At 39.1% G+C, this 19111-nt stretch overlaps 1 protein-coding gene across 3 annotated transcripts in view; it reads left to right on the forward strand.

The window, feature by feature from the left end:
• Positions 1-3986: 3986 nt before the first annotated feature.
• Positions 3987-19111, forward strand: part of CFAP206 (cilia and flagella associated protein 206) — a 30922-nt gene continuing 15797 nt past the window's right edge. The window contains exons 1-8 of one of the 3 annotated variants that reach the window (XM_045771968.2): positions 4005-4117; positions 5040-5072; positions 6166-6278; positions 6882-6965; positions 9583-9673; positions 11119-11307; positions 12100-12258; positions 13499-13707. In XM_045771968.2, the coding sequence (XP_045627924.2) occupies positions 4012-4117; positions 5040-5072; positions 6166-6278; positions 6882-6965; positions 9583-9673; positions 11119-11307; positions 12100-12258; positions 13499-13707 (984 nt within the window). In that variant the 5' untranslated portion in view covers positions 4005-4011. Of the gene's footprint in view, positions 4234-5039; positions 5073-6165; positions 6279-6881; positions 6966-9582; positions 9674-11118; positions 11308-12099; positions 12259-13498; positions 13708-19111 lie in introns of all 3 variants that reach the window. The other 2 variants (XM_045771966.2, XM_045771967.2) reach the window with 2 other exon arrangements.

The raw sequence follows: 19111 nt of genomic DNA on the forward strand, positions 1-19111 counted from the left end.
TCTCAGGCTGATTCCGTGGTTATTTAGGCTGGTCTGGTACCTATCCAGCTCGACTCAGGGGACCGGCTGAAAAAGGGGTCCCCTACTCCTCCGCCATCTTAAGTCCCTTTTTTTTTTTTTTTTGACAAGATTCTCTGGAGGTACTCTAGGTCTCGCATGTTTCTTTTTAAGTTGCTGTTATGTTAAAACTAGGAAAAATTAGTTCTATAAGGACTAGAAGTCCAATAAATCATGGGAATATGAAATATATTTTCATACTTGATTTTTTCAATAACAGTGATAAAGATAATAATAATAATAATAACACCTAAAACTTAATGATCCTTTTATTTATATAGACATATGCTAAATGCTTTCTAAGTAGTACCTCCTTTTATGCTCAACTCTGTGAGGTAGATGCTATTATTATCTATGTTTTATAAGTGAGGATTTGGACTGTTGAAAGGTTTACAGATGAACTGTTACCACTATAATAATGTACGATAAACTCCCAAAAATCTTAGTGGTTGAAGACAATACTTATCTATTATCACACATCTACAGGTTGTCTGGAGTTGGGCTGATCTGGGTCAGGCCCAAGTGGATAACAGTATATCTTACTGAAAGATTGGTTTAGGCAATTTTGCTCCAGTTGCCTCTCATTCTTGTCCTGGGACCAAAGAGCTAGCCAGGGTATGTTCTTGTAATGGTAGTGACACAGGTTCAAGAGGGAAAGAAGAAATGGGGGGTCTCTTAAGTGCTTGGCTCTGAACTTGGCACACTTGTCACTTCCACAGATCCCATTGGGCAAAGCAAGTCCTATAGCTAAGCTCAAAGTCAAAGAGGGAGGAAGGATACAAGTCCGTAGTAAGGGTGTGCATGCCAGGGGGAGCAAGGAATTAGAACCACTAATTCAGTGTAGCACAAAAAGTGAAATAATATTTCCAAAGGCACACCTATTGTAGGTAGCAGTTAGGGTTTGAATTTAGCTGAATGTAGCAGAAAACCTACATAACAATGGCTTAATGAGGTAGAGGTTTATTTTCTCTGATGTAATGGAAAGTCCAGGGGTAGCTAGACAAGAGGACTGATATGGATGCTCTATAATATCACCAGGGACCCAGGCTCCTTTGTGGAGTTTTGTTCCGCCCTCCTTAAGGTGTGGTCCTCATCTTCATGTTCACAGTACATTCTCATTTCAAGCACAGAGAAAAGGGAAGGAGATAGACATAAATGTAAGGGCTTTCTCTGACATCCTATCCAGTGATTCACTTATATTTCACTGGCCAGGACCATCTCACATGCCACCACCCCTAGCTGAAAGAGGGGGCGAGATACCTTTTTCTTTTTTGGCACAGAACACTGTCATTCACAACACAATCACACAATCAGGTTTAGTAAGAAAGAAAAGAAAATTGATACTAAATGGGCAATTAGCAGCATCAGACACATTCAGGGAATATTTGTGCCGGGATTTGCCTCTTCATCTAAAATTATACTTAACATGATGACCTTATTGTTAGCATCTTAAAAATATTTAATATTCTAATTTATAAGTAATACATGCTCATGAAAGACACTTTCGTTGATATCTTAAAGTATAAAAAAGAAAACAGCCACGATTTCATTGCCTAGATATCACCATTGTTAAAATTTTGCTGTTTCACTTTCCTTTTGGTTGTTTTACCTTGTATATTTACAGTTTCCAAATTGGGCTCAGTCTATAACAAATAGTTAGCCCCTCTCACCATTATTTTTTTTCTTCATTTTATTTTATATACAATATATACTCATCATAGAAAATCTAGAAATACTAGAAAAGTATAAAGGAATAAAAATAATAACTTAGCCATACTCAAATAATAAATAAAATAAAATGAATAATAACTTACTCTTACTCAGATCCAAATACTGCTAATGATACTGGTAAATGATTTATACACTTTATATATATATTATATATGCACATATATGAATATAACTGAGGTCATGTTGTATACACATTTTGCATTTGGCTCTTAAAAACATAAGACAAACACTTAAGGTTTTTGTTCACATTATTTTTAACATCTGCCTAATATTTCCCTTTATCAACATTCCTTAAATATCAGGTGTTTAGATTTCCAGTGTTTTGTTATTATGTATCTTACTACTCTACGCATCTAATTTTGCACAAGCTTCGTCCATATTCTTGGAAAATTTTCTAGAAGGGGAAAAATAAGCAAAATCATTTTATACTATGACTTGTGCATTTTTGTGTTTATTCATTTCCTAGTAATCTGAGAGTGTCTTTAAGCAAAGTATATTCTGTACAGTTGACCCTTGAACAACATGTGTTTGAACTGTGCAGGTCCACTTATATGTGGATTTTTGGATAAATAGAGTACAACACTGTAAATGTATTTTCCTTATGATTTTCTTAATATTTTTTTCTCCAGCTTACTTCATTGTAAAAATACAGTATATAATATATACAGCATACAAGATATGTGTTAATTGTTTATGTTATCGGTAAGTTTCTGGTCAACAGTAGGCTACTAGTAATTAAGTTTTTGGGGAGTCAAAGTTATATACCATTTTTCCACGGGGGGGGGAGGGGTCGTGTGGGGGTGGGGGGAGCAGGCAGGCTGGTGTCAGAGCACCTAACCTCCAGAATGTTCAAGGGTCAACTCTATTCCTCTGCTGTTTGAGAAAAATTACTGGCAGTAGACTGTTTAAAAATAGAACTTTGTTGATAGTGGTTTCTGGTATAGGTTTAATCCTGTTTTGTACTTCAGGTCAGTAGGCAGACCTAACGAACCTTACTGTAAAGGAACAAAACCTTGTTACCCCAACTCCAGTCAGGGTGTGGTCCTTATCATGTACTTCCTGAATGTGCGGTTTTCTCTTCTGACATCTCATACCATCCTGTTACAGACTTCCTTTGACTAGGACATGAAATTAAACTGTGATCCTTTTTGCTATATATATATATATATATATATATATATATATATATATATATATATATATATATTTCTTTTTTTTTTTAAAGGTTTTATTTATTTATTTGAGAGAGCGCGCCCTCAGGAGAGCACAAGCAAGGGGAGCGGCAGGCACAGGGAGAGGGAGAAGCACGCGGGAGGAGCAGCGATTCCAATGAGATTGATCCCAGGTCCCCAGGATCACGACCGCGGCGGAAGGCAGACACTTAGCCCACTGAACCTCCCAGGCGCCCCTTGCTTTTGTTTTTTTAAAACTAGATACTTTTATATCAACTCCATACAACAATACAACCTCTTGATTTTCCCATCCTTTCCAAACTGGCTTGTGCCTCCCCCTGGCTCCCTTTTAAAGGTCATATAGGTTCCCATGCTAGCAAGTGTTAACCTTAAAAATAAAGCTGCCAGTTAGTTTACCAGCAAAATAGTTTTTTTCAGGAATAACAGACTACTGCAGTTTGAGACAAGAGAGTTACCCAAAACCATAGGCAAATCCATCAAAGGAAAGGAACATTATTTTATTGAGAAGAAAGAGGAAGTTGGGAGGGGTTGTTTTCAATAAAAGTCCGTTGGAGAAAAGCGAGCGTTTAGGGGGATAAGGGTTTCTCATTGGCTGAGTTGCAGGGGTAGTCAATTTCTTATAGGCTACAATGTTTGTCTTTCCCTGTTTAGGCCTGTAATTGATTATTCCTTCCTTTTGAGGATTCTTCTGTTGGGGTCTGTAATTGACAATTCTTCCTATAATTTAATGGTAGAGTGGTAGGGGCTCCCCCTTCTAGCCTCCCAAGTCTGCTTTTAGTGAGATTTCTCTTTGTTTTCTCACAAGTAAATATCATTAAGAAATCTTGTGTTTGACACCCTTAACCACTAACGTGTAACGAACTGCCTGTCTCTACCTGCGGTTTGGGACCTTCCATATTTTGTTTCTGTTTTTAAAAATTCTTGCCCATCCTTTCGGGGAAAATCTCTGGGGTTTGGACCCAGCCACGCCTCCCCACGTTGGCCCCGCCCATTCCGGCCCCACCCACGCCGGCCCCAGCGTTCTATCTCCATGGTTACTGGGCCCTCGCGGAGTACCCGCAGCTTGCCTGACGCAGGGCAAAGCGGGGGCGGAGGGGAAGAATCGGATAGACTGGGCTCTAGCTCTCCAAGCCAAGGTGAGCCCCCTCGAGGCTCTGCGCCCTTCGGTACCGCTAGAAGAGGGAGCGTGGGGAGATTGTAGAGCCCCTGTGGCCGGAGATCCCGTGCAGCCTCGGTTGAGACTTCATGGTCGGTGAGAATCCCTTTCCTGGCGCCCAAACTGGGCGGAGACAGCGGTGGTTTCCGGTCGGAGGCGCCCAGGTCCGCCGCTCGGACCTCCAGCTCGCTCTGAGCGGGAGTCTGAGCCTTCGGGTCTCTGCCCGGCGCCGCCCGCACCCACAAAGGCCAGAAGTCCGGAAAGGCGGAGAAGTGGGGCGGGGAAGGAAGGGCACCGAGGGGAGTCAGTAGTGACCCCCTGCGCGGTGCCCGGCAGCGCTCGCGAACGCGCACACACGGCCGCGCACACGCGCAGCTCACACTTTGACGATTTACTGCAAACTGCTGTTTTTAGCGCTTACTTGGTGCCTCGCACTATTTTAACCACTTAGGTATATAGAACTCATTTAGGTCGTGGGACAACTCTGGGGAAAGGGTAGTCATAGCAAATTTTTCAGAGGAAACCGGCTTACAGACACGGAAACAAAATGCCCAGAGTCTCGGCTAGAAAATGATCAGGTCACAGCGGATTCCCGGGCAGTCTGGTTCTACTGGACAAAATGCCAAGTGCTGTCTTATCTGAACGCTAATAATGCTGAGACTTCGCTTTATCTACACGGATTGCCTTTGTTATTTTCTGCACGCAAAGACTTCTGTGCTCAGTGACTGATGCTTAGATCGGGAAACTCAGTATCATTAAAACGTAACACCCTTCACTGATTTGTAGTGAATGGAATTAATAACCAGGAGTTCATCTTTCAAAAATTTCATATTTCACATAATATGCTCTATTTTAATTATTATTATTATTATTATTATTATTATTTGCTTTTATGTTTTCAGTCAAAAGTTCAAACTCCCAACTTGGATGCGCAGGTAAGAGAATTTAGACGATCCGAGCAAGAATTGTTTCCAAAGTCCCATATAATTTTGAAAGATCACTTAGTGAATGTGGTGGAATTAGCATTTCCTCCTAAAAACTGTACTCTGCCACCTGCACAGAGAGGGCTGGAGTTTCTCATTAAATCTACCTCCCCAATACTGTTTAGTCATTACATTTTAAAAAAAAACTTCATGATATAAATATACTTTTGGTGACCACTGTCATTTAACTTGTCAGCCTAAAAGCAAGAAACCACTTTATTTTCGATAAAAGGATTGCAATTGGGGATGTACGGATTTGGGTTGAAACCCAAATAGTGTGCCAATTAAAGGAGGTGGACTTAGGTTTTTTTAATGGAAGAAAAAGTTGAGGTAAGTTGTTTTTAAGAAGAGCTCATTGGCGCTATCAAGCACGGCTAGATTTGTACTTCAGTCATTGGTCAGGTGAAGCAATAGCTCGTCAAAAGTTCACATTTATCATCATGCTTTTCAAACGGGGCTATCTCGTTCTTGCGGACTTCTTGGAATGTTGGCAGTTTGGCTTAGTTCAAAGATTTAGAAAAGAAGACATGTTAGGTATCCCATGAAATGCCTGCTCCAGCTCTATTTTTATTTATTTATTTATTTATTTATTTATTTATTTATTTATTTGACAGAGAGAGACAGCCAGAGAGAGAGGGAACACAAGCAGGGGGAGTGGGAGAGGAAGAAGCAGGCTCCCAGCGGAGAAGCCTGATGCGGGGCTCGATCCCAGGACTTCGGGATCACACCCTGAGCCGAAGGCAGACACTTAACGACTGAGCCACCCAGGCACCCCTCCAGCTCTATTTTAAAAATGGCTCTACTTATGTCATTTTCACAAAATAGGAAGTATTTCAATTCCAGTTTGAAGGCCTGGTTGCTCTTTCTGTCATCAACAGATCCTTCATTTTTATAAATACAGAACAGTTTAAATGTTTATAGATGCTAGTAAACACTAATAAGTTCGTAAATAATAGTATGACTCTTTACAACTATAATGAGAAATCTAAAGAGGAAAAAAATCATATATAAATACAATTTAAAAAAAACTCATTGTTTTATTTAGGCAGAATGCCTCCCACTCAAGCAGAAAGTGTTATAAAGAATATCATTCGAGAAATAGGACAAGAATGTGCAGGCCACGGAGAGATTGTTTCTGAAACTCTCGCTGCTTTTATGGTAAGAATGAATATTTTTGAATTACTGCTTTATTAAAAAATAGCTCTAAGTGGTGCTCATTTCCCTCTTAAAATTTTGTGAAGCTTTCCTAAATGTTATTTGGTTGAAACATATTGAGACTATTGGACAAATTAGTGAAAAATATTTTCTCTACGAAGCATGTCATTCTAGATTTATAGAGACTGATTTAAAAGATCTCGGTTTGTTTTAGAAGCATCAATAATATTGCTCTGTGTCAGAGTTGTAACATGTATTTTTGTTCATGTTGTAAAAATTACTCATTGGCTTGGTGTCTCTATTCTTGCTTTTGGTTTAACAAATACATAATAAAAATATGATAAAATATTCAAACAGTTTCCCAATTTAAAATCTAGTCACTGCTTTCAATTTATTTCTCCGTATAATTTTTCAAACACCATATTCAGATTTGATGGTTATTGCTTCCTTTCTTCAACTTCTAGTGAAGGTGCTGATGAATTGGGTAATAAAATCAGCTGAATAATTGACCCCCGAGTAATCAGAAGGCAGTTTAAAAAATGGAAACAAACTAGTTTCATAATTATGTGAAATAAAATTATTTATTAGGTTTTTTCCTACTCTCAGGTGAAAGCTGTTGTCTTGGACCCAAGTAATGGCTTTAACATGGATAGAACCCTCATGAAAAGTGATGTACAGAAACTTGTTAAGGTGATTATACAACAATTCTCAAATTTTAATTATTTATTGGCAATTCTGAATACAATATTTGTATGAGCCATTGTGGTGCAGGCAAATGTGAGATTTATTGTTTCTCATAAAGTCTAGAGATACATAGGTTGTTTTTCTTGGCTTCCTGGAGTCACCTTCATGCATAAGGCTTTCATGTCATGGTTAAACGATAGCTACTCCACCTCTCCGTAGGAATGAGGGGAAAGAACAAAGGGCAAAATGTGTGTGCCAGTTGGGTCTGTCACTTTCTAATCAGAAAGTAATAGCTTTCTCAGAATTTTTCTCATCTGCTTACATTTATTGACCAGAATGATACTGCAAACAGGCCTGGGACATTGATTTCTTTTTCTTTTTTCAGCTGCACAAATCTTTCCCCCAGTCCAGATTGGGGCTGTTAGGAAGGAAGGATGGGTATGGGTACTGGCAGGTGGCAACGTCTGCCACAGTAGTTTAAAGACATCTTGTTATTAATCTGATGTTACATTGAGAACATTAATTGACTTGTCATATACTATAAAATTGCATAGCACTAAATTAAGATTCAGATAATTATTGATTCAATGTAATTTGTGTTTTCCAATTCTAAAGGAAAAATTAAAGCCATAGCAAATAATTCATAGTTAGAAATCAAGGATATATACTGGAAAACCAGTTTTAAGAACCAAAGAAGTCAGCAATTTTAGACATTGTTAGTTTTTTTCACTTTTTTTTTTTTTTGGAAGATTTTATTTATTTATTTGAGAGAGAGCATGAGCAGGGGGGAAGGGCAGAGGGCCAAGTGGGCCAAGTGACCAACATGGGACTCAATCCCAAAACCCTGAGATCGTGACCTGAGCCAAAGTCAGACACTTAACTGAGCCACTCAGGTGTCCCATTTTTTTTATATGTTTTAAGCTTCATTCACTGGATATAGGTGCTTACATATTTATTTTCTAAATATTCTTAGATGTATTTCCTAAAAATTCAACAGTATTTTTTTTCTCCCCTGCTTAATGATTTTAATTTTAATTCCTTCCTTCACACAAAGGACTTGAAGCGAGCTTTCCCAAGCTTGTGTATGGGAATTCTCTGGGCTCAAACAAATGGCAGAGAAGATGTTCCTCATCCCCATCTTCTCTCACGTCCAGCAATTCACAGAGTGGAGCACAGGTCTATATGCAGATGCCAGAGGGGTCAGGAAGCGCCTCGGAAGCCTGGACTGGGGAATCCGTTGTTAGGCTGCTCCTGCAGTGGAGATGCCTTGATTTTCCAGGCAGCCTAGAGCTGGGTCTGTCTGTGCTGATGTTAAATGTGGTGGGAAGCCTGTTCTTAGCAATATGACTTTGCAAATGACTGTGACGGACAGTCAGAAATTTTATTGGAAAGCTCTGAAGGAGAACCAAGGAGAGGAAGAAAATAAAATTTTCTCTTTTTCAGGGCTCGAGAAGAGTTTTTCTTTTTTCCTCTAACTCAACTAAGTTGGAAAGAATTAAACTCAATATACTTTTAATATGGCAGGTACATAAACTATCAATGTATATCCTGCTTCAAAGGACACAGACTGTTTTCTTTTTTCTCAATTAAAAATCATGTGGACGAGGGGCGCCAGGGTGGCTCAGTTGGTTAATGTCTGCCTTCAGCTCAGGTCATGATCTCAGGGTCCTGGGATGGGCCTGAGTCAGGCTCCCTGCTCAGTGGAGAGTCCACTTCTCCCTTTGCCTCTGCCCCTCCCCCCAGCTTGTGCTGTCTCTCGCTCGCTCTCTCAAATACATAAATAAAATCTTTAAAAAAAATAATCATGTGGATGAGCTAACTTTTGTTAGCTTTTCCACCTGGACTTTTCCACCTGGACGGAGCCAGGTGCACAGGCTCCATAAAGGCACAGCGTCCAGGCCTCACTCTGGCATTTCGTCCCCCCTCCCGGAAAGGCAGGGTTGGTGCTCAAGGAGGTGCGTGGAGGTGGTCGGTGCTGATGTGCCTGCCACGTGTAGATATAAAGCCTAAGGGGTGAGATGGGAAAGAGAGGGGAGGAGAGGAGAGAAAAGAAAAATTCGGGTTGTTGTTCATCTGATCTAAGGGGGCAAAGCAGAGAAGTGGAATGAGCCATCGATGTGGTAGGAAAAATGCGAGAAAACAGAGCAGAGGACAGCAGTTTGAAATAGAAGACAGAAATGTGAGCAGAGGAACAGCTTTTCATAAAATGCAAGTTACCCCCAAAATCAGCAAAGAAGAAGTGTTGTTCAAGGCTCCGACTGACCATAACAAGGGGCCCTGGGTGAGCTCTAGGCGGGAGCGTAGCTTCATGGAGCACTTACCCACATTCAGACTGCATAGACTAGCCAAGGGGTCAAGTTTCTTGCCTTCAGCGAGGCCCTTAGCACCTGGTGGTGATGCTAGTGATCTCAGGGAAATAACGTATACTTAATGTTGTCAGTTGGGTCAGCTATGAAGCTTGAAGTCCTCAAAGAGCAAAATAAAACAAAAGGGGTTATTGGTGGATAAACGTCAGAAACCATTGTTTTGATGTTTCTCTTAATTTTTTGAAAATAACTTTAAAAAGTACTTCTGAGTAGTTCAAAAAATATAACTAGAAACACTCATGGGTATTCTTTTCTAGCTTTGTGTGTCTCGGCTGTTGGATAGCAAAAATCCATCCCTGGACACCATTAAGATGCAAGTCTACTTTGATATGAATTACACAAGTCGAGGTAACATATATCTAACTATTTTGAAACACTTTTTGACAGATTCCTATTGTATTTCGGGTAATAAAGGCTTTATTTGGTTGATAAGGAACAATTTTTTAAATCTATCTTTTGAAATTTGTTCCAACTTCGAAGAATATAGTAAAGGTGGAAATGCTAAATAAGAAAAACACCAATGGCCTTTGTGAGTGTTAAAAGTAAATTCTAATTATTATGCCTGTGACAGTTATGCTTCCAAGTCTATTGTGTTTTAACGGTTGTATCACTAATAATACACAATAATTAGAGATTAAAACAACCAGCCCATTAATTTAAAAGTTTCTAATTTGCTGATTTTTTTTGTTTTTGCTTTATATTGTTATCTTATAATGCTTACCTAATTAGATAACTACACTAAAATGAAATGGATGATGGGAAATTTAAATTTAGAACATATTTCCTTATGTAAATAGTTTAACCCATGCATCAAAGACACATTGGCAACCAGAGGAAAAGGAAAATAAATTCCTCTCTAGACTAGACTGCCTTTGTCCCACTGTAACACAATCATTACTAACCATTTGGTGATTTTTGTTGTCTTTTTTTCCCTCTATTGAACTTTCAGTTATGCTACATATAGTCATTATATATCTTGCTTTTTTGCTTAATACTATTGAGATGTTAAAGTGCTAAGTAATTATGGAATTGATGAAATTGTAATTTAGATTTTTAAAATTTGCATAAAATTCTCAGTTGCTTTTGTGGTAAGAGTATAGGTAGGTGTGAACGGCGCATGGGTGATACATGAATTATTGCCCTTGGAATAGTAAAATGGGGTGTCTTACTGAGTTAGTTGCAAGAACTGTAGTGCTGGTGAATCGTGGCTCCTGCCACAATGAAGCCTAGACCTCATCATATCACAGGAAGAGGGGAGAGGGAAACAGTTCTTGATGCAACATCATGTTATCGGTAATGCTATTCAAAGGAAATTTATCTAGAACTAAAATAAAAATACACATAATTGAACAGGAAAATTTACGCTACATACGTGTGTATTTCTACTGTATGTGCTTGTGTGGAACGTTATGTGTAAATATATGATAGTATGTGTATTTTTACTGTTTGTGTTTATAACATATATATTATAAATTGCCTTCTACACTATCAACTTAACTAGGAGGTTTTAGCCCTTTTGGATATTACTGTTTGGGTTGTCTGATGAAAGTGTTCCGTATTTTGACAAAGTATGCCATTTAAAGCACTGCAATAAATCTTTCCTACTAGATTTTTGCCTTGAGGGTACTTGCTGGCCACTGTGTGTTTTGTATTTTGGTTACTACATCTTAAGAAAATACTTGTTTTTCTGCAATAGAATTGCCATACCCAAGCCATTTTTTTCCTCTGGCCCTGCTCTCTTACGTGAGGATTCTAAATCAAATATATGGAACATTGTCCTTTGCCCATTTTAGAGGAATTTCTTGAAGAACATCACCGAGTCTTGGAGTCTAGGTTAGGCTCCGTTATGAGAGAAATTACAGATAACAGAGCATGTGCTAGAGAAGAATTGGAAAGCCTCTACCGAAAGATTGTCAGCTATGTGCTACTGCGCTCCGGGCTGGGGTCTCCTACCGATATCAAGATTGTCAGAGAGGCGACAGGTAAAACACCTATATAATTTCCATTCCACATGTGAAAAGATGTGAACATTGTATCTTATAAAAGATGTTAAATTAAAAGTATTGAAGACTGAGGTTCCCTTTTTATCTGAAAAAAAAAAAATCAGCACAAATAAGAGGCTAAAACTTAGCCAGACTCCTTTTACACTGTGTATCAACTCTGAAACCCAAGCACGGCCCCTGCGAAGTGTGTGTTGTTAATTTTCTTAGCACTGTACCTATCCAGGGGCCCATCACTCCTAGAGAAACAGCGGCGGTGTGCTTAAGAGTACCAGGCTGGCTGGGGGATGGGGAGCGCTGGAAAGGGAGATTTCATACTGATGAAAGGAGTTGCTTCTGTCAGCTAAAACGGACGATGGAAAAGGACACTGTTTTATCCTCAGGAAGTATTTGCCCACTTTGATAATTTAAGGTAAGAAATAGGCAAGGTTTCTAGGCTTTTAATGGCTTTCCTCCACAATTATTTTAAAGCAGCGATTTTTCTACTCAGAATCCTATTGGAAAGCTGATTTTAATGTCCATTGTCAAAACATTACTGACGGGTGCTTAATTATTGAAAAGAGACGCAAGACAATGGCATTATTTTCAGTAGCTCAGCTCTGATATGTGATAAATGTTGCTATGTATTCTGTAGCCAGGTATCAGAAATTTGAAGAATCATGTAAGTAGCTCTATAAAGACAGGCCTCTAAACTTTCTGCTGAAAGAAACCTGTGATTTAAGTTCTGATATCTTTATTCTACTATTTTGTTGTCCTTTTTGTGGTTTGTTTTAGCCGCTCTACAGAGTGTTTTTCCTCAGGCTGAACTTGGGACATTTCTCACGCTCTCTAAGAAGGACAAAGAACGCCAACTGAAAGAACTCACCAGGATCCTTACGGGGATTCGTTTATTTAACCGAGACTGTGGAAAGGGAGGAGAAGGCATTGATGACTGTAGGTATATCTAGGTATATTCAGTGGGTATATTTAAAATCTAATGGGCACGGTGAGGAAAATAATGCACAGTATTTCGCTGGCATTCTTAGATTTAAGGTACGCAGGGTCTTTAAATGTAATTTTCTTTTAGAGAGGGAGAGAGAGTGCATGTGAGCTGGGGGAGGGGCAGAGGGAGAGGGAGAGGGAGAGAATGCTAAGCAGGCTCCACACTTGGCACAGAGCCCGATGTGGGGTTCAACCTCATGACCTTGAGCTCATGACCAGAGCTGAGGTCGAGAGTTGGATGCTTAACTGACTGAGCCACCCAGGTGCCCCTAAGGTGTGTAGTTTCGACTCTACCTTAGTACAGTTAGTGTTCATAACAGATAGTAATTTTTAATTTCCAGGGGCAAGACTTGTAGGAATTTAGTACAATGAAGCTAGTGTGGGAGAGTGAATCAGTGGAAGGAACGAGGGGTCTTCCTGAAGGCCAGCCTCTCTAGTTTGTTGGGCTCTATGTTCTTTATTCCAAGTCAGATAACCAAAAGGGAGTAAAACTCAGTGATCTAAAAATAAAAATCACCCTGAGAAGAGAAGAGTGGTTAATGCAGCTAATGGAATGGAAAGGTCCAAGAGGAGATATTTGCAAATCTGCAAATCCAGGAGCATTTATGTGCTGTTCTATACTTAATACAGTCATCATCTATGAGTTTGAAAGCGCTCATGAAATATTTGATCAGGGGATCAGAAGGGACTTCCTTACGTAGGCCCACTGATAAGGTGTTCGTGTCTCTTACTAGATCACCTATCTAGTACAATAGGGTCAGTTTTTATATAGTCAAATTCCCATTCATTACAAAGTTTCCTGTCTTGCTAGACTATTCTGTTATTTTTCAGTATCCTGATCAGTTTCTTTTTTTTTTTTCTTTTCACAAAATATGCCTTTTCTAGAGGCCTATGGTCAGTAGCACATGATACCGAAGCCTATCTGTTCTTTAGATTCTTATATATTTTGGTGGCAAAACCTGATCTGCTACCTTTTGGTTATCATTCTGACAATATCTTTTGTTCGTACAGGTTCCCCCCCCACCCACCCAATTCTTTCCTTCATGGTGTGGGAAGAAGTGCATGAAATACATGTCTTGTTATTGATTTGGTTGAGAAAAAAACGAACTCAGTGTAATGCTCAAGTTATGATCACTTTCTAGAATTCTTTTTGTAGATTCTTTCATGGTTCTCGATATCCTTTTAAAACCAGTGCCAGCCATTCTGCACGAAGCAATCCCAGCCACCACGCAGCACATCGATGCCCAACTTCAGACTGCCCAGGACCAGGCATACCGCTACACGGCCATCCTCGAGAAAGCAGCCAACAACCCACTCCTGAGTATAGAGCTCCAGCCCTATATGTTAAAAGAAGCACTGTATAACATGCGGCAGTACGAGATCTTCCTTCAGATTATTTTGGTGAGCGAATGTCGTAAGATTTGGCCTTTTCCATGCAAGACAACCACTTTATATGTTGCGGGGCTACCCAAAAGGCAGAATCAGGTCATTGCTTAAGGAGGCAACCTTCATAACTGCTCAATTTATATTGCATCTGTATGGCCAGGAATGGAAATAGAAATGGGGAAGTTGGATTTTTATTTTAATGGAAAATATTGGTAGGAATTGATTTCTAGTAGTTGATTCTCTTCAGTACCCAGTGGAACGATTGTTAGCATGCTGTGGGTAAGCAGTGGTATGTGTGTGTATGTAAGTAATGCTGCATTGTTTTTATACACAGCAAGTATCTAACATATTTTTTGGCAGGGATTGACACCCAAATCATTTTTATGTAATTATTTATTGTTGTAAAAGTTGGATGAAAAGATTTTTATTGCTAATATTTTTAGATTTAATGAACAAGCCAAACAGTATCCCCAAATAGTTGGAAAATTTGGTAAAGTGGTGATTTTAAGCTTTTTTTTTTAAAGTGGCAGAGCTCTTTCTTTCAGATGGAAACTTAGTCAGAATCCCAAAAATACAAAATAGGTGTCTAGATGAAAGGACTGAAGGACCTTGTCACCAAGGGACATCCCCATTCCACCCTAGGGTTCTAGGGGACACGGTTTGTTAACTACATCTTGGCAGCAAGCTATGTTCCTACCAGTCAATGTTTTTGCTTTGGTTTTTTTTTTTTTTTTTTAGCTTTATTGAGGTATAATTGGCAACATTGTAAGATATTCAGAGTGTCCAATGGGATGATTGGATGTACGTCTGCATTGTGAAAGCACTTCTCCCATCAAGTTCATTAACACATTCGTCCCCCTGGGCACTGTTTACCTGTACACAACCTCTACCTTCCAATAACTGTGAGACTCAGGGTCAGTGGACTGTCTTTTACACGAGTGAATACTAATGTCTTGAGGGATGGAGCAGGATGTGTTTTTAACTTGTATCTTAAGGATTTGTTACTACTTCTCGATGCGATCGATCTGTCTCCTCTCCTTACCTTCACTGTAAAGAATAGAAAGATAAACATCCAGATGACTTCATGGCAACAAACTAGGAGGCGGTCCTCACAACTGTCCTGCTATCTAACTGCCTTCAGAAAGGAGGACTCTAGATCAGCTGTTCTCAGCCAAATCATTCTTTTGGGTCGATGTTCCTCTAACACTGAGTTGTGGTTTTCCGCCTTGTATAGCTAGTCAGATACTAAGAGGATTTTACAATCCATTTATCTTACTCCGCAGGAGTAAGAGTCTCACATTTACTTTGTCATCTGTGTTGGGAGGGGATATCGGAAGAAAGAACCTTTGGAGACCGTCGCTCATGAAGTAAGGGTGTTGTGGAGAATGTTGTGCATTATATCACATCTTCTCAGAGCTTTCAGTCACGGGCATATTCAGCTAACTTCCAGTCTGAAAGTCTCATTGGAGTTCTCGTTCTCAGCTAGGGGGACAGCGAATAGAGGGCGTGAGGGACAAGCACGCTCTGCAACCAGAATGCATGGGTCCTGATCCTGACTTCGCCACTTACTAAATCTGTGTCCTTGAGGAAATCGCTTCACTTCTCTGTGTCTTGGTTTCCATATCTGTAAAATGGGTTATTGATAGTCTCCATTTTCTAAGTAAGGTAGAGCAGTGTCTGGCACATAGTTACGGGCTCAATAAATTGATAGTCGTGCGAGGCTGATAATGGTTATTAATGCCACCATCATCACTGTTAGGGCTTTAGCAGAGCAGCTCTGATTTTATTTCTGTAGGGGTACGAACTGGAGAGCTCTTATTTTTCTACACAGTATCTCATTTCTAAGCTCTTTGGTCCTTATATTATTGAGAAAGTTAACTTTCTGATCTCACTACTCTTTGTGACTATTTCATGTTAACTTCAGTCAGGGTCAGAATGAGTTCTCTTGATCATCTGACTCTTTTTGGCTGAATCAGTGTTTCTTTTTGTTGTTTTTAAGTATCCAGTCTTCTCCCATGATTCCACCTTAGTTACAGTGAAGGTTGCTTATTACAGAATGGATGTTGGTTTAATCAGTATTATCTCTAGGTTATAAAATATGTCAGTTTATGTTGAGCTGAGAATTTTTCCTATCTATGAAATCTGTGAATATTCTTTTTTATAAAGTCACATTATTTGAACAGATATATTAATATAACTTTCTAAAGGGTTGATTTTGATTTAAAAAATTTTCTTTTGCCAATACTACATGCAGCTTATGCAAACATTTTAAAAATTTAATTATAGCCTGGGTAAGGTAGTGAGTTATTTTATTTTCTTTCAATTAGGACTTTGCTGCAGTAAGCAAATTCAGATAGTGTGAAGGAGAAGAGGGAGGGGTGATTACAGTCTTGTTGACTCAGCTGGGAGAACAGAATCCCATCCTCTGGGCTTCCGAAGTGCAAGGCAGTCACCAAAGAGAGGGCCGCTTACTGTTGCGGTGCCAGTAAGTGCTGCGTTTGGCACGTAACACTTCTTACAACGTGCGAGTCAAGACTTTTGTGGACTTCTCCCGAAGCTGTGTTTGCAGGGCCTAGTCACAGAATAGACAACAGAATAGACAACCCTGGACTTCTTGATTTTTCCTGATGATGCAAGTAAAAAAATCAGGTGGAATTTCTGCTTGTTTTAGACTTGTTGAAAATGTCCGTGGAACAAAGCATCAGGAATTTATCAATTAAAAGGGAACAGGGAAGGACCATGCCGGCATCACATGCTTTTTTTTCCCCAGCATTTTTTTTTTTGACCACATTATGAAAATTAAAAAAAAAAAAAGTGACAGCACTCCTAGAGGACTAATTTCATTTTTTTTTCACCAACAGTCTCATTAGAAATATGTTTAAGTGTTAGGATGCTGTCAGTTTCATGGTGGCAGATACAAGTTTTTCAAAATGCAAATTTGATCTTCGGCAACAAAAGCCGTTGTTTCCCTGCGGTGATGGACTCATTTTATTTACTTTCAGGAAAGTATCCGCCAAATCGCTAAGGCTCAAAAGTCCTAGTTTGTCGGTCAGTTGCTCTTTCAAGTAAAAATGATGTTCTGCTGGGGGAAAAACACTAGTTCAGCTCAAAATTCAATCAGTAAGTGTTTTCCTCAAGAGAACTATGCATTTTAATGTGCAGAAGTATTTTATATGTACTTTCCATCTCATCACACTTATTAAAAAGCTTGTACTTAGAGATCAAGATTTAATAAAATTAATACTTTTACTGCATCATCAAAGATATTCTTAAGTAAAACTGGCTTTTTTGTGAGATATCATTGACACATAACATTATATTGGTTTTAGTTGTACAACATATTGATTCAGTTTATGTATATATTGCAAAAACATCCTTCACCAACCAGTAAAAAAAAATTTTGTGTGTGATGAGAACTTGTAAGATTTACTTTTTTAGCAACTTTCAAATAAACGATGCAGTATTATTAACTATAGTCACCATGCTGTTACATTATATCCCCAAGACTTACTTACCTTGTAACTGGAAGTTTGTACCTTTTGACCCCTGCCAGCCATTTCACCCCTACCCCCACCTCACGCCTATAGCAACTACCAGTCTGTTCTCTGTATTTATGAGATTGGTTTATTTTTCTTATTTTTAGTTTTTTTTATACCCCACATATAGGTAAGATCATACAATATTTGTCTTTCTCTGACCTGTTTCACTTAACATAACACCCTCAGGTATATCCATGTTGTCACAAGTGGCAGAGTTTCCTTCTTTATTATGGCTGAATAATATTCCATTATATATATATGCCATATTTTCTTTTTTTTCCCCAAGATTTTATTTATTTATTTGACAGGGGGAGGGAGGGAGAGAGAGGGAGCACACAAGCAGGGGGAGCGCAGGCAGAGGGAGAAGCAGGCTCACTGCTGATCAAGGAGCCAGATGTGGGACTCGATCCCAGGACCCTGGGATCATGACCTGAGCTGAAGGCAGATGCTTAACCGACTGAGCCACCCAGGCGTCCCTATGCCCTATTTTCTTGATCTGTTCATCCATCAGTGGTCACTTAGGTTGCGTCCTTGTCTTGACTGTTGTAAAGAATGCTGCAATGAATATGGGGGTGCATATATCTTTTCTAATTATTGTTTTCATTTTCTTTGGATTTATACCCAGAAGTGGAATTGCTAGATCATATGATAGTTCTATTTTTAATATTTTGAGGAATCTTCATACTGTTTTTCACAGTGGCTGCGCCAATTTACTTTTCCCACAAATAGTGCACAAGGGTTTGCTTTTCTCCACATTTTTTGCCGACACTTGTTATCTCTTGTCTTCTTGATACTAACAGGTATAAGGTGATATCTCACTGTGGTTTTAATTTGCCTTTCCCTGATGGTAAGTGGTGTTGAGCACTTTCTTGTGTACCCATTGGCTATTTGTATGTCTTCTTTAGAAAGATGTTATTCAGATCTTTTGCCCATTTGTTGATTGGATTGTTTGGGTTTTTTGTTTGTTTTTTTGTTTTTTGTTTTTGTTTTTGTTTTACTATTTGTATGAGTTCTTTGTGTATTTTGGATATTAACCTCTTATCAGATATATGATTTGCAAATATTTTCTTCCATTCAGCAGGTTGTCTTTTCATTTTGTTGATGGTTTCCTTTGCTGTAGACCTTTTCTGTTTGAAGACCCACTTGTTTATTTTTTGTTCCTGTTGCCTTTGCTTTTGGTATCAAATCCAAAACGTCATCACCAAGCCTCATATCAGGAAACTTACTGTCCTTTGTTTCCTTCTAGAAATTCATGGTTTGGGTCTTAACATTCAAGTCCTTAATCCAGTATGAGTTGATTTTCTGTATGGTTTAAGATAGTGGTCCAGTTTTGTTCTTTCACATGTTGCTGCCCAGTTTTCCCAATAACATTTATTCTAGAACTGTCCTTTCCCCATTGTTTATTCTTGCTTTCTTTGTCATGAATTTGTTGAACATATACGATGGATTTATTTCTGGGTTCTCTGTTCTGTTCTATTGATCTATGTGTCTGTTTTTTTTTTTTTTTTAAGATTTTATTTATTTATTTGACAGACAGCCAGCGAGAGAGGGAACACAAGCAGGGGGAGTGGGAGAGGAAGAAGCAGGCTCCTAGCAGAGGAGCCTGATGTGGGGCTCGATCCCACAATGCCGGGATCATGTCCTGAGCCGAAGGCAGACGCTTAACGACTGCGCCACCCAGGTGCCCCTATGTGTCTGTTTTTAGGCAGTATCGTGCTGTTTTGATTATTACAGCTTGGTAATATAGTTTGAAATTAGGAAGCATGATGCCTCCAGCTTTGTTCTTCTTTCTTAAGATTACTTGGCTACTTGGGGTCTTTTATGGCTCCATACAAGTTTTAGAATTGTTATTCTATTTCTTGGAAAAATACCATTGGAAT

This window comes from Ursus americanus, chromosome 11 (genome assembly GCF_024610735.1).
Source record: "Ursus americanus isolate L20-20 chromosome 11, mUrsAme1.1.p, whole genome shotgun sequence".
NCBI classification, from domain to species: domain Eukaryota; kingdom Metazoa; phylum Chordata; class Mammalia; order Carnivora; family Ursidae; genus Ursus; species Ursus americanus.